This window comes from Nyctibius grandis, chromosome 11 (genome assembly GCF_013368605.1).
Source record: "Nyctibius grandis isolate bNycGra1 chromosome 11, bNycGra1.pri, whole genome shotgun sequence".
NCBI lineage: Eukaryota > Metazoa > Chordata > Aves > Nyctibiiformes > Nyctibiidae > Nyctibius > Nyctibius grandis.
This window is the reverse complement of record NC_090668.1, coordinates 18,638,608-18,652,775: the sequence shown is the minus strand read 5'-3', so window position 1 is coordinate 18,652,775 and position 14,168 is coordinate 18,638,608. Positions and strand designations below refer to the sequence as shown.

At 54.8% G+C, this 14,168-nt stretch overlaps 1 protein-coding gene across 1 annotated transcript; it reads right to left on the bottom strand.

Annotated features, from left to right (window-relative positions):
- Positions 1–2,493: 2,493 nt before the first annotated feature.
- RHCG (Rh family C glycoprotein) lies at positions 2,494–9,394 on the bottom strand. Its single transcript, XM_068410577.1, has 10 exons — positions 9,184–9,394; positions 6,954–7,140; positions 6,688–6,838; positions 5,789–5,936; positions 5,231–5,397; positions 4,392–4,529; positions 3,899–4,035; positions 3,231–3,355; positions 2,787–2,860; positions 2,494–2,559 (listed from the first exon to the last, which is right to left on the bottom strand). The coding sequence occupies exons 1-10, from the start codon at positions 9,392–9,394 to the stop codon at positions 2,494–2,496; spliced, it is 1,404 nt and encodes a 467-aa protein (XP_068266678.1).
- Between the last annotated feature and the right edge of the window lie 4,774 nt (positions 9,395–14,168).

The following is a 14,168-nucleotide window of genomic DNA, read 5'->3' as shown; positions in this document are numbered from 1 at the left end:
CCCAGCCAATTTGTACCACCTAATCCCCGCGGGTATCGACAGCCCCTTTCTCACACATCCTCCCGCCCGCTGGAGCAGCCCAATCCTCTGCTCTCCGTGCTCCCCCGTTGAGAAGCCCTCTGTCCGCTGCTGGGGCCGTGACCGCACTTCAAACGTGCCAGCCCGACCCCGGCATTGTTTGCCAGGGAATTAAAAGTGCGAGGCCAGCCCCAGCGAGTGATTTAGGTACTGAGACCAGACTGAGCCCTGCAAGAGCATGGGCAATAAAATGCTTCACTGCCCAGCAGCCTGGGCAATTTAGGTGTCTTCCCACGAGGAGGAGGCAGAGCCTGGAGGGACGGGGAGCAGGGCTGGGGTTCCTTCTGCTGGCACGTGCATACAGGGTAGGACCATCTCCCTGCACTCACAGACCTGCCCCACCAGAGATGAGGGCTGGCCACCTTGCTAAATCAACCAGGGTTGCTCAGTCTTTGCAGTTACTGATCCTCAAGACCTCTTGCAAGGTGCTGGGAGAAAAGACCAGAGGCCACGGGGGCTGGACACAGTATCCACACGGTGGGACACTGTCTCCCCAGGGGCTGGCACAACTGGGTGCTGCCTTGTCCGGGACGTGGCCAGAGGCTCAAATATGGTGGGACAGAAGGGCACTGGTCCAGTGAGGCAGTAGGAAATGCAGTGCCCAAGAGGTCTGCTTCTGCTTTCAAGTGGTTTTGAAGACTTGGGGCAAAAAGTTTAGGACTCCACTTTTGAAATGAGATTGTCTACAGCGCCTGTCAGTAAATGTCCCCATGATGGTTTCTGACAGGCTCTGTGGATGATGCTGTGAACAGAAAATGGCTGTTACATCCTTTCCCCAGTGCAAAGAGGCTGGGAGGAGATCTTCCCTCATCCAATCCCAGCACAGGGAAATCAGGAATTGCCCCCCCATTTTCCCATCCCTGCCCTGGGCAAAGGGTGCAGCTCAATGTACACTCAGCCTCTGCAGGGATCATTCTCTGGAGACCATTTCTAGCCCCTGTCAGACATCTCCTTTGCCATCATTAAAGAATACAGAATATACCGCCAGATGGCAAGAGGGCTAGAGCTGCTGACAGCCCTGGTACGGTATTTCTGAATTTCCCCGTAGCCAACCACCCCTTTCCCTGCATCCCACACTGCTGCCGTGCTCAAGACCTTGCCTATGGAGGATTTTAGGCCTTTTCCTATTTTGTTACTCTTCTTTTTTCAACAGCGAGCTTGTCTCAGGCCAAACAGAGGCAATGCCTGTTCAGAAGAGAGCATCTCCTGCGCCTGGCTGTCCCCATCCCCACGCCATAGCAGGGGAACATAGTGTTTCGGCGCCTCCTCCTCTGTCACAATGTTTTTCAGCTCCACCAAGCAAAGTGTCCAATTAGAGCAGAGCCTCTTGCTTCCATCTTTGCCGACATTTAATTAACATGCTGCTGCTGGCAGCCGCTGACAAATTCCAGAAACATGTTGTAAAGGGTTTTTGTCTTTACCCAGCATGGAAAATGAGGGTGTCATATCCCAAGGGGATGTGAATAGCTACTTTTGACTCCCCCCCTCAGGTGTGAGAATTACAGCTAGAAGCGGTGAAAAGACCTATCAGCCCTCCTACCTCCTTTCCCCCCCCCTCTTTCTCTTCTGTTTCTTGTATCACATCATCCTGGAAAGCATGCAGGTTTTTAGGCCTGATTATCATTCCTGTCTCCTCCAACTCTGGCTGAAGGCTGATGGTCTGGTTAAGAGCCAGGGCCTGTGCTCTGGCTTTGGGCTCTTCCCATCAGGAGAGCACCTAAGTGGAAGGAGTGGTGTGATGACACTGGAAGAAATGGCTGAAACCAAAGAAGAGGAAAGGGTCTTGCCTTGGAACTTCCCATGTTTCAGTTTGTGCCCGTTGCCCCTTGTCCTGTCACTGGGCACCACTGAGAAGAGTCTGGCCCCATCCTCTTGACACCCACCCCTAAGGTACTTGTAAGTGTTGATAAGATCCCCCCTCAGTCTCCTCTTCTCCAGGCTGAACAGACCCAGCTCCCTCAGCCTCCCCTCGCAGGAGAGATGCTCCAGAGAGATTATCCCTGCGTTGCCATCGCTCATGGATCCACTTTGCCCCCCGGGCACCGGGAGTGTCCCAGTGCCTCCGCTTTACCCCCAGCAGCCCAGGGCTCTCCCAGTAGCCGCTCTGTGCTGCCGGGGCCTGGGCGACATGCCATCCTGCTCCGCTACCCACACAAGGCCTGGAAAGAAGAACACGTTTTTATTTTATTCACAACAGCTCGTTACAAAAGCGGGAGAGAAGGGCAGAGCCGTGTGCCTCGTCCTCACGGGGTGAAAGCGAGCCTTCGCCTCCGAGGCAGGGGGCCCGGGGTGCTGCGATGGGGGAAGAGGCGGTGGGCACAGCCCCGCGGGCGGGAAGATGGCGGGCAGCCCGGCAGCCCGGCCGAGGGGGTAGAGCCCGCGGAGGGCCGGGGGCCGGCGGAGGCCGGGGGCGGCTCAGGGCGAGGCGGCCTTGTCGGGGTTGTGCATGTGGTACGCGTCGCTCTCCTCCTCCTCCGGCACCTGCAGCGCGGCAGCGCCCGCTCAGCGCCGGGCCGCCGCAGCCCTTCCGCCCGCGGGGCGACAGCGCCATCTTGTGCCTCCCGCCCACCCCCCCCCCTCGCTCCGCCCCCCCTCGCTCCGCCCCCGCTCCCGCCGCCGGCCTCGGCCCCGAGCCCCGCCGGCCCGCCCGCCCTCCGCCTCAGCTCCCCCGGCCTCGGCTCCCCCCGCCTCAGCTCTCCCCGCCTCACCTCCCAGTAAATGTCGTCCTCAAAGCAGTTCTCGGAGGCAGCGTCGCCCCAGACGGGCAGCTTCAGGATGGCCCCTGGAAGGGCAGGGCGGTGGGCAAGGGGCCGTGTGGCATGCAGGCAGGGTGCGGATGGCCGGAGCCCACCCGTCCCCGCAGCAAAGGGGCCAAGCGCAGCCCTGGCACGGTGCTCCGTGCTGATCCCCCTTTTCTCCATTCCCATTCGAGCTGGCTCCCGCCCCATGGCTGCCTGGCATCCCCGGCTCCTGTGGGCTCTGGGGTGCTCCCGCTGCAGGGCGTCCCAGGGCATGTGAGCAGGCCAGGGGCTGCAGCCCTCGCAAGGCGAGCAGGAAGGATGTATCCAGCCGCAGCAGGAGTACGTGGATGCCTCCGTGTCACCCACAGGCTGGATAAAACCCTCCCCTCTCCATGTTCCCCTCCTGCTTACCTACAAGGGCCCCGCCGGCAAAAGCCATCAGCATGGACACCACAATGCCGGCCGCCTGGAACCCTCCTTGGACACTGGGTGTCCGCGTCTGGTACGCACCAGTGAAGTCAAACGCCTTGATGAACCTGCCGAGAGCAGAAATGGCAAGGATTGCTCCTAGCAGCAGATCTTCCCTGGCTCTGGAGGACCCATGTTTCCCTGCTCCCTCGGGGACTCCTCCCCAGCCCCATCCCTCTTCTGCAATGGACCAGGAGAGTGTTGCAATGACACAAAACATCGCTCACTTCCTTTTCCTCTGGCCCCTGGCAAAGCTTTACCTAGGAGAAGCCCAAAATATAAACATTTCTTTTGTATTTCAGATCTTCAGCCTTACCTGACCCCCCAAAACAATGCAGGGATGGAGGGAGGAGCACTTCCCCACCCACCATGCCCCAGAATAATGCCAGTGAGTGGGGTTATGGCTCACTTTTTGAGGCCACCAGAAGTCAGCTGCAAGGGATGAGTCTTTTACACTTCAGTAAGCTCAACACAGTCAGTGCACCCCATGTTTCTGAGGGGGAAAGGGGCAATTCTGGACAATTAACAAGGGCTGTTAACTGGTCCTCACTCCCAGCCCAAAGAGCCCCAGGTAAAATCTATTCTCATGGAAGAGTTTCAAGCTGTCTTACCCTTCTTTTCCATATACATCCTCTGTGGCTGCAGCTGCAGTGATGGCCCCCACAATGCCTCCAATAAGGCCTGGCATGGCATGGAGGTTGTGGATGCCACATGTGTCCTGGATGTGCAACCTGGACTCCAAAAAAGGCTGAGGAGAAGGGAGGTAGAGAGAGATCAGGGATATAAGCACAGCCCTGGAAAGGATTAGTTCCTTCCATGGAGGACTGGGATAAGCTAAGAAGGAAGAGTGATATTGTGTCCCATTAAAGAGCTAAGGACTTGTAAGCAAAAATGTGAGCCAAGCTCAAGATAAAATAACAACATATGCTCCAAACACTCTCCTGTTGGGAGACTGAACCTTCCTGAGCATTTTGGGGCAGTAAATGGAGTCAGAAATGCATGTCCGTAAGCGATGGTGGAAAGCAGGAATTCTCAAAGGGAAGTGAATCCATTCCTGGCCTCCTTAGCAGGACCAGGGCTGCAGACCCCCAGAGCAGCACTCACCGTGAGGTAGACATACCCCACCGTGGACACGATGCCACAGATGAACCCAACAATGAGGGAGCCGTATGGAGTTAGCATCATCTCTGCGCTGGTGCCCACGGCCACGCCGCCCGCCAGTGTTGCGTTCTGGATGTGGACCTGCAGAAGTAACCACCCTGTCTTGGCATCTTGGGGAGATCGCAATTGCTCAGGGATAGTGCAAATGGTAAAGCGGGAGAATCAGCTCTGAAAATGCTTCCAGAGGAAATATCAGGGCCCATTTTCCTGCTTGTTGGTGAAAAACAAGAAGAGAAGAAAAGGCAGCCTCTGTCTGTAGCACAGGCACACATAGACTCCCACTCCCCGTACCACACACATTCTTTGCATCCACAAATCTGGGCTGGGGAGTTGTGATGAGATGGAAATTGTCTCACCCGTGTGTCATGCAAGCTTTGCTGTCACTGAGACATGTCACCCACACACATAACACATACAAGTCAGCCCCCCGATTGCTCACGAGCTGCCGCGCAGGCCCTGCTCAGCTTGCTGGAGAGTGCTGCCAAACATGGCTCTGCAACATGCCTGTCAGTAGCTTTCTGGGCAGAGCAAGTCCAGCCTCTGCTGTGACTTAAGTCCACCATGTGCAGGGCATCACTCTGCACCTCAGGCACTGCAGAACTCACTTCCCATCTGCTTATTCAATAAAACCTCTGGGTTTCTGCCTGAGTGCTTGTTGTACCACCACACCTTGAAACCCAGTATCTGCCCAGCAAAGGACAAGTGCCAATCGCTTCCTAGACCCTTGATCAACCTCATTATAAGTCCTCTGGGCAGTGCAGGGCTCTCTGCTCCCAGCTTACCATGTCAAGCTTGCCCTTCTTCTGCAGCATGCTGGAGAAGGCCATTGTGGTGAGTACACAAGCGGCCAGGGAGCAGTAGGTGTTAATGGCAGCCCGGTGCTGGGCATCCCCATGATCAGAAATCGCCGAGTTAAAACTGGGCCAGTACATCCATAGATACAGGGTACCTGGTGCGATGGGGAGGAGGGGACAAAGAAGAGAAAGGGAAAAGAAAGAATATAGGGATTGAAAAAACCTCTAAAGAAGATATTTCTGCACAGGGGGAACTTAAATCCCCTAGTCCTGCTGCCCTGGAGCTGGCCCCCGTGATGGACCAGCATCAGGAGGGGCTGGCAGAGAGGGGGATCCAAAATGTGACCTTGTTTTCCCAGGCACCATCTCAGCCCAGCCACTGATGAAGGGAGCTGAGTAGCTCTGAGAGGTGGAGGACCGGGATACAGAGCTTCTCAGCCCCAGATCCTGGTTTCAGTTTGGTTTTCCCAGAGATGCAGGAGGGACCAGCCCTCTGCAGCCGAGTGGTCTGCATGTACCAGCACCCATGAGGGGGGGCGGACTCACCGATCATAGCGAAGAGGTCGGAGTGGTACACGGAGCCCTGCTTGTCCTTACTCTGCTCCAGGTCGGGTCTGTACAGGATGCGTGTCACTGTGAGGCCAAAGTAGGCTCCAAAGGTGTGAATGGTCATGGAGCCACCCGCATCCTTAACCTGCAGCCATTGGAAAACAGAGGTTTGCTTCTGCAATCACCACTTGTCTTGGAGCTGAGGTCTGGTTTGCATCATGCCCAGCTTGTCTGCCCACCCATCCATCCAGCCTGCACTCAGTTATGGGAAAATGGGGACAAAAATGCTCTGGTCTTTCTATCTATCCCACTCACTCGGTCCAATGCATGGCCATGGCATTCCTCTTAGCTTCCCCTTGGAAGGCATCAAAGCAGAAGGGAGTTTCCCAATGGCAAGCAGGTTGCAGTGATAGCCAGGTTGGCTCCCCTGTGCACTCAGGTCTTCTGGGAGCTCATTTGCTTCCCAGCCCTCCAAGCCCTCTCTCAGAGGGCAGAAACCCTGCCTCTGTCAGCAGACATCTCGTCCTCTTTGTCACTTGATTTCCTTCTACAATGCCCATATTCCAGCAGGGAAAACAGATGAGAGGGAAATCTCAGGCACAAAGAGAATCACCGACCCTTTGTGCTAAGAATCGCTGTCTGCCTCGGGAGCTGCGGTGAAGGGACCCAGTGCTCTTGAATTGCCAGGCTTGTGTGTAAAACTCCGGGACATCTCCCTTCCCAGGGAAGTACCCCTCACTGATGCCCTCTTTTCTAATCTCTCTACTTTTCCTGCCTGAATTCTTGCATTTCAAATGCTTAAGAAGGCAGTGCTTGGTGGAGCCATAGCAAAGGGAGACAATTTGGAGAGATGTGGAGAAGAAGCAGAACCAAGCGGGTGCTGCCTAAAGCCTTACGTGAAGCAGGTTGAGGAGGATGTACTCGTTCACTGCGAAGAGCGTGACTTGAAACAAAGTCATGACGAGGAGCTGTATGGGGCTGGTTTTGCCCAGGATGGCCCCAAAGGCAATGCACACAGAGCCCACACAGAAATCAGCATTGATCAGGCTGGAAAAGGGGAAGGATAATTGTGGTTTAATGAGGAAACACTTTTCCGTAACTCATCCCACCTCTTCCACTGCCCAGTCAAGAGGTGGCATCCCACAGCCCATCTCCTCCTTACTTCTCCACTCCAATGAGGATCTTCCCGCTCTTGAAAGAGTGGAACCAGCCTTGCATCAGGAGAGCCCACTGGATCCCAAAGGCAGCAAGGAGGAAATTGAAACCCACGGCTCCAAATCCATAACGCTTGAGGAACGTCATGAGGAAGCCAAAGCCCACAAAGATCATCACGTGGACATCCTGGAAAGCTGTGCAGAGGGAAGGGACCATCAGCTCTGGGGAAGGCAGGGCTGTGAGTGCCATTTCAAGTCAGTGGTGAAAGAAAACTAACCACATCAGTGGCAGTAGGGGGGAAATTCAAGAGAAATTGTGTGTTTGTCCCATGTTCCCACATTTCTAAGTCTGAAAATGGCTTAGCTTTCAGAAACTGACTTTGGGTTAAAAGGCTCAGCCTTGAAAGTAAAAAATGTTTATTAAAAGCTGTGGGCAAGAGAAGACCAGAGGCTAATGGAGTGTACAAAGGAAAACATTTTTCTATTCAGATTGTTTTTTTCCCTTTTATATAAAACTCAGAAAATGTCATGTAAAATGAACAGTGAAGTTTTGTTAAAAACACATGAATGGTCATTTTGGGTAGGTCCATCCAATGCATCCACCCCACCAGGGTCCTGGTGATGGCTCAGAGCAAGAAGAGTACGAGAACAAGGGAAATTTACAAATACATTTTTAAATGCTGCTGAAATCGGTGGCAAAATACCCTTGAGACCAGGATCCCATCTTGTGAGATTTTGAGTGCTTAAACCAGAAAGACCCAGTTCTTCCCACAAATGCTCAGTCCTGCTGACTTGAGCCCCTCAGATGCCCTTCCCCGGGGGAAACCAAACCTGCATGAGCCTCTTGAAAGAACTCGGTGCAGTAAACCTGCTGTACTTTTTAATGCTTCACATTTCTATCAGATAAGCATCGCTTTGCAATTAAGTGAGCTGAAATGCTGCATACTTACAAATTGAACCATGCAAACCCTCACACTGGAGGCCACTCTGCCCATGAAAAGAGCAGGAGACCCAAGGCTGGGTTCCCCCGCCGGGAGACTCCCACCAGCAAACCCACGCTGTAGAACAGGTAACCACAGCATCGGCGGAGCTACACCAGCCAGTTCTGCATTATGCAGTGCACAAATCATTATAGCCAGGTCTGAAACCAAGATGTAATTCAAAGCTAAATGAAGCTAAGCAGTTGCTCTTAGGTTGATTTAGTTGTGTGAATCCATGCAGCCATTTGAGGGGGAATATTTGGCGCTGCAGAGCAGGGATGGGATACGAGGACAGAAGAGATGTCACATCCTTAGCTCCTGCAAGCTCTTTCTTGGACTCCTGATGTCCTCCCAGCACATCAGTGACAAAAGCAGCCCTCAGGCACTGCTGCTGCTTCATGCCAACCCGCGTGGGGTTAGTCCCAAGGGCGGATCTTGAGGGAGAGCCCAGGGCAGCCACGGCCGTAGACTAACCCGGAGGCTGGCTGAGCAGCGGGTTTCTGTAAGCAAATCCTTTTCTGAACTAGCTAATCCTCAGCAGCTACAGGTTTCTATAGCTCCTTTGATTTAGCAGGTGTTTTTAATGGAAATGTTCTAAATAGATGCATGACTCAGGCCTGTTGCTTCCTTGGAAACAATTGCCTACAGCAGCAGCCTGTTCTGAACGGCTTACAAAGATGACCAGCCCTGGAGATCAAAGCCAGCCAAGGACACCGCCTGGCCAGAAGGGCTTTAACCACCTGAATAATCCCCGTGGCAATATGATGCAGCGACCCAAGAGCCCTGGGAACCTGGCAGGTTAGGAGGATTCCGGCATCGAAATGCCAGTAGCTAAAGGGTAATTTACTAGTGAGGGGGAGGACGTAGGAAGGGGAGGAAGATGTCACAGGATCTCAACAGCCGTTCCTCCGTATGCACAGAAACGCTCACTCCGATCCAGAGCTGAGGGAGGGGGCAGCAAGCCGAAACTTGCAGGGTGCTGGGAACACGTCAGCCCTATTTCTGGAAAAAAGATGTCACGTACTGGTGTCACGGTACCCTGCTGACAGAGCCCCAAGAGCACTGGAGGGCCACGAGCCTTTTCTTTTGCTCTTTCGTGTACCCCAAACCAGCCTCAAGGCAAGAGCCTGACTTTCCAGCAATCGGTGGAGATGTTGCCTCTGACAGGCTCTGCCATAGGATGGGATGGGTTGGGATGGGATGGGATGGATGGGATAGGCACCAGCCAGCACCAGGACTAGGCTTCCCGAATACTCACATGGGTATCGGAAGTAGAAATCATTCTCTATGTCGCTGGTCAGGTTCATCTCTTTCTTCTCTTCCTCCCAGTGCGCATCGGCTTCGGGGCCGAAGCGCACGAAGACCCCAAAGAGGACGATCATGGCCACCTCCCAGAGGAGGCATATGAGCGGGAGCCGCCAGCGCATGTACGTGTTCTTCGCCATCCCCTGGTGCCTTGGCCGCTCCATCCGCAGGGATCCCCCGGGGCCCGGCAGACCGCGTGAGCCAGTGTCCCCCGTGCCCAGCCAAGGCCGGCGACATATATAGGTTGGAGAGGGTGAGGTGGAGCCCAGGGAGGTGCCTGCAACAGGATCACGTTTCAGAGCAAGGAGCTTCGGCAGGCTTGCTCCTCTCGCCCTCCTTCCTCCCTGGGAGGAGGGACAGGTCTCAGCACCTTTTCTCCGAGCTGCTCCGAGCACCTCTGAGCCCTGCCTCCCCGGGGACGAGTAGATGTGGAGGCCAGTGTGAGCGGGGAGTGGAGCCCGGGTGTCCTGCCCCCTGCTCTGCCCGGCCCCACACTCCTTCCCTTCCCCTTGCAGGAGCACCCTGGCCCCTGCCGCCCTGAGCGCCCTCCTTCCCTGCCCTGGGTGCTCCCCTTGCCACCCTCCCTGGCTCTGCAAGCACCCTTCCCCAGCCGGCACCAAGGGTGAAGGCAGGGTGCCTCTCGCTCCAGCTCTCAGCTGTCCCCCCTGTCTCGCAGGGCACAGCAGCAGCCCCAGGAGGCCCTTTGCCCCAGGGTGAGACCATCCTGCTCCTCACTTTGCAGCGTGCATCCAGACAGTCAACCGCACCGTGCAAGCCAGCGTGGAGGTGAGCGAGGACAGGCTTGCCACCCCATGCAGGGCAACTCCCAGAGCCTCTTGGGCAACACCAAACTGTCACCAGGGTCTGTTTCCTTGTACAAGCCTCTGTCCTGGGTGAGGAGATGGGGGGACACAGCCCTGCTGCAGTGGTGGGCTGCCCGGGGGGACTGCCCACCCCCTAACCAGCATAGCTGGCTCTCTTTGATCAGGAACAAATGGGGCTGAGCCCAGGGGCCACACTCCCTTCCTATGACCTGGAGAAGATGAGTTGTAGGGCCTCCCCGCATCCCTGCCAAGGCATCCTGAGTCACTGGGCTGGGCGCGGGTCTCACTGTTTGCTTTGGGAAAAGCAGTCTGTGGGGCAGTCCCAGGAGGAAGAGGAAGGTACATGCTTCAAACCAAATGCCAAGTTCCTGCATGCATGCACAGACATGCAATGGCCCTGCCAAGGCTGCCATATATCTATGAGGATGTTCAAATGACAAGTCCCATCACTTCCCGGAAGGATTTACCCAGCGCATCCTCCCGGCAAGACAAGCTGGGCTGGGGCTGCACGAACCAGGGCAGTACTCTGAGATGGGGCTGGAGATGGGGCTGGAGACCGTAGCACTGCAGCCTAAACATCCCTTCCTCTGGTATGGGGCTTCCTTTAATTAATAAACATAAACACAATACTCCTTTCTTCCCCATGGTTTGGAACCATGTACTCTTTCCCCAAAGAGCTGGGTAAGTCCTTCAAACGTATCCCAGCTCCTTCCTCTGCCTGCAGATCCCCGAGATGCCTGTCAGTCTTCAAGAGATGAAAGACTGCAGCCCAGGCAAGCTGCCCAAATTTGCTGATGGCATCTAATTGTGGCCCGCAGGCTGAGCAAGCAGCACTGATTTCTGTGTTTATTAGGCAATAATTTGAGTTTATTATTTTTTCTTCTTTGCTTTCTTCTCAAAATGACAGATGGAAGGAAAATGCTCTGTGGATGGTCTTGAAGACTGACGGCCACATAAAATCATTCTCCAACCTCATTGGGGCCCCATGCAGGCAGCAGGGCAGAGGCAGCTTTGGAAAGAGCCAGGGACATGCAGCTCAGGAGCATTTCTGTATGGCAGAGGAAGCAGCTAGCAATCCAGACACACCACAGAAAGTCAGCTGGGAGTAAGACAGCAATGAACCCAGGCAGCACGTGAATGTTGGACCATGGGAGAGCATCGGTGTGCAGGCTCCTTCCCTCAGCCCCAGGGGAGCACTGGGAGGTCAGGGCCGCAAACCAGTGCTGTGCTTGTCTCAGCAAGGGTCCAGACGAGCACCCCTCCCCTTCTGTCCATCTGCCTAGCCCTTACCCTGGGGTCACTTGTTGGGGACACCTAAAGTAAGTGGATGCTGTTCTTGTCCTGAGGATGGGCACTCCCTTGAGCAATGCGCTCAGGGCCCACCCACGATGTTTTTGTGTCTCCCATTACACACGGTTTCTGCAGGGCGGCCTCAGCTGTAAGCACCAGGAAGGAAGAGATCTCCAGCTAGAAAGAAGCTGAAATCCCTAAACAATACCTGAGCCCTAATTGCTGGAAGCACTGTTGATAGTTGCATGATCTCCTGCCAGCTACGTGGTAGGGCCAGTCTTCAGCCCTACCCTACAGCAGCTCTTAGACACCTTGAGAAAGGCAACACAGGGGCACAGAGGAGCATTTTGTAACACAAGGGAACTGGCTAAGGCCTGGTAGTGTAGCCACCAGCAATTACGCTCTGTGATTACCCTTTAGCAGAAGAAACCAAACTGCAGAGCTTTCCAATCCAGGGTCTCACTGAAACAGCAGCGTCCCTAGAAAAGCAGCTTGTGAAGACCTCGCACAGCCCAGGAGGCAGCAGCTCTGTCCCACCCGCTGTCCCCAGCCCTTCTCCCCTGTGTCTGGAGGCTGAGGACAAAGGCTAGTAGCTTTTCCGCTGGCCCTGTAGTCTCACCTTGCTGCACTGCCTTGTGCTGCCCCTCCTTATCCACCTGCAGATCAGAACTTTGCCACTACAGTCCCACGGGGCCGGCATGCTCCGCTGGCTGCCCACGCCGCGAGAGCCCGTTAAAGGACCAGCTTCTCTCCAGGCTCCTTTGTAGAACCAGGGTAACACTGGAAAGGCTGATGGGGCCATGTCAGCACAGCTGCCTGCAGCGATGCGGGCAGAGCTCTTCCTACGGTGGGTTAGACCAAATCCTTTGCGTCCATCCTACAAGGTACCTAACTGCGTGGTAGGACGCATGGGGCAGATTTCACCATGCCCCAGTCACAAATGTCAACCTACTTAAAAGCCCAGTTGGAAACTCCACGCCAGTGTGAGCCAGCACTATATGGGCTGGAAGCAACACCTGCCTGCTCCACCACTGAATTTGGTACCTCACGTCCAGCGCCCATAAAAGTGGCAAGGTTTCCCCAGAAAATCATCAGGATGACGCTGGGGGAAGAGGGGCAGGTGCATTTGCCCTTCTGCACTGGAGATGTGGGACCAGGCTGGCAGCATGTGAGGACTCAGTTGCCCTGGGAAGGCTCTGGGTGAGGGTTGTACAGTACTGGTCCCAGCTGGGTCTCTCCCAGTTTCTCACTTTTACGAGCACTAAAAATACTTGAGAGATGTAAAAACAAAATCTGAAGTGCACAGAAATCCCTCCCTCTTGCCTGGAGGCCTCGAGACAGCTTCACTCTGGAGAGGAGGGAATGGGGGCTCCCTGGGTCACTGCGAACTGTCTTGGCAGATCTTATCTCAGCCAACGCTGGGCCAAGATGCTGTGCCGGCTCTGAGAGGTGACCAAAAAGCCAAGCACCCCGGGGGTCTGGAGGCGCCCAGGGGAGGGCAGAGCTGGAAGCACCATCTCCACCATCTGCAGCGTTGCGGGCGCTGGCTTGACAGTCCCTGCCTGCCTACCCTTGCTTTTCCCTCCTTTATCTCCTGGCAGCTCCAAGAATTCACTGGAGTGAGGGCAACTGGGTAAAACCAAGCAATACCAGAAGGGAGGGATATATATCAATATATATTATATATAAGCAATACCTCCAGGGGAGGGATGTGAGGCTGCGCTAGCCCACATGCAATGGGCAGCAATCCTTGCTCCTGGCTGGATTTACCCTGGAGCTCATGCGGGCTAGCCTAGCTCGCTGGTGAGGGGAAGGGAGGCAGATCAAATTTTCTTCCATTAAGACAGAGAACCGAGGCAGGAGGAACCAGTGACATCCCATGTCACGCTACACCCAGGCCAAAGCCACCTCTGAGGACTTTAATGCCCAAGCAGCACAGCCAGCCCTCATAGCCTGCCCCCTTCCCTTCCTGCAGCTCCCTCCCTTCTCACACGACTGCCTGAAGATCCACCACGAAGCCCTTTGCCCAGCTTGACTTGTCTCCAGAAGTAGTGGGCAAAGCAGCAGCAGCCACTACCAGCAGCCTTTGGGCACATGGGGTGGAGAGGGCGCTGGAGGGTGATGATATGGGGGTGCTCAGAAGCCTTCACGCAGCACAAGTGAGTCTCTGGGCATTGCTCAGCATCAAAGGTGACTCGTTGCTCATGCAGGTCCTTGGGGAGTGTCCTGAAACCCAAGCATCTGAGTCAATCCAAAACAAAACCTTTTTTTGTCTGGCTCAGCAGAATGGCAAACAGACTTGCCACTGGGGTGGGACAGAGTGGTGGTACGGTGGGAGATCAAACAGGTCATTTAGGTCTGGATTTTCTCAGCTCCTTTTTCAGCCCTCACCATTAAGTATCACTCAGAGAGAAATATTGGAAAAAGGTCAAAATAAAGCAAGACTTTTTTAAGTTAAAGAACCCCCAAATTATCTGGATCAAAATGCCAACCAAACATGAGGCCAATTTACAAATGATTTTTCTTGTGCCCTCTCCTTCCTCCCAAGAAACTGCATTTACTGGCAAGTAAATGATTGTCCAGAGAGAACCCAAGGGCTCTGTTAGAGAGAGAAGTAGTCAGTGTCCTTGGGGAGCAGGCAGAGAGGGCAAACGTCTCTGCGAGCAGCACAAGCACAGGACAGCGCAAGAAGCAGAGGCGTGAGTGACTGCTGCTGTCACGCTGGGAAACACGCAGGTCACTGGGGCTCACCCAGCATCTCTGATGGCTTTCCCAAGAGCTGGATGGGCTTCAAGAGCAAATATGCTGGAGTGGGCAGGAAAGG

What these genes read in the sequence shown, in the direction of transcription:
- RHCG (XM_068410577.1), bottom strand. Translation starts at nt 9,394, where the DNA reads ATGGAGCGGCCAAGGCACCAGGGGATGGCGAAGAACACGTACATGCGC. An exon ending in AGAAGGGCAAGCTTGACATG is followed by an intron (nt 4,530 to 5,230) that starts GTAAGCTGGGAG and finishes TTACTTCTGCAG; the next exon opens with GTCCACATCCAGAACGCAAC. An exon ending in TGGGGTATGTCTACCTCACG is followed by an intron (nt 4,036 to 4,391) that starts GTGAGTGCTGCT and finishes CCTTCTCCTCAG; the next exon opens with CCTTTTTTGGAGTCCAGGTT.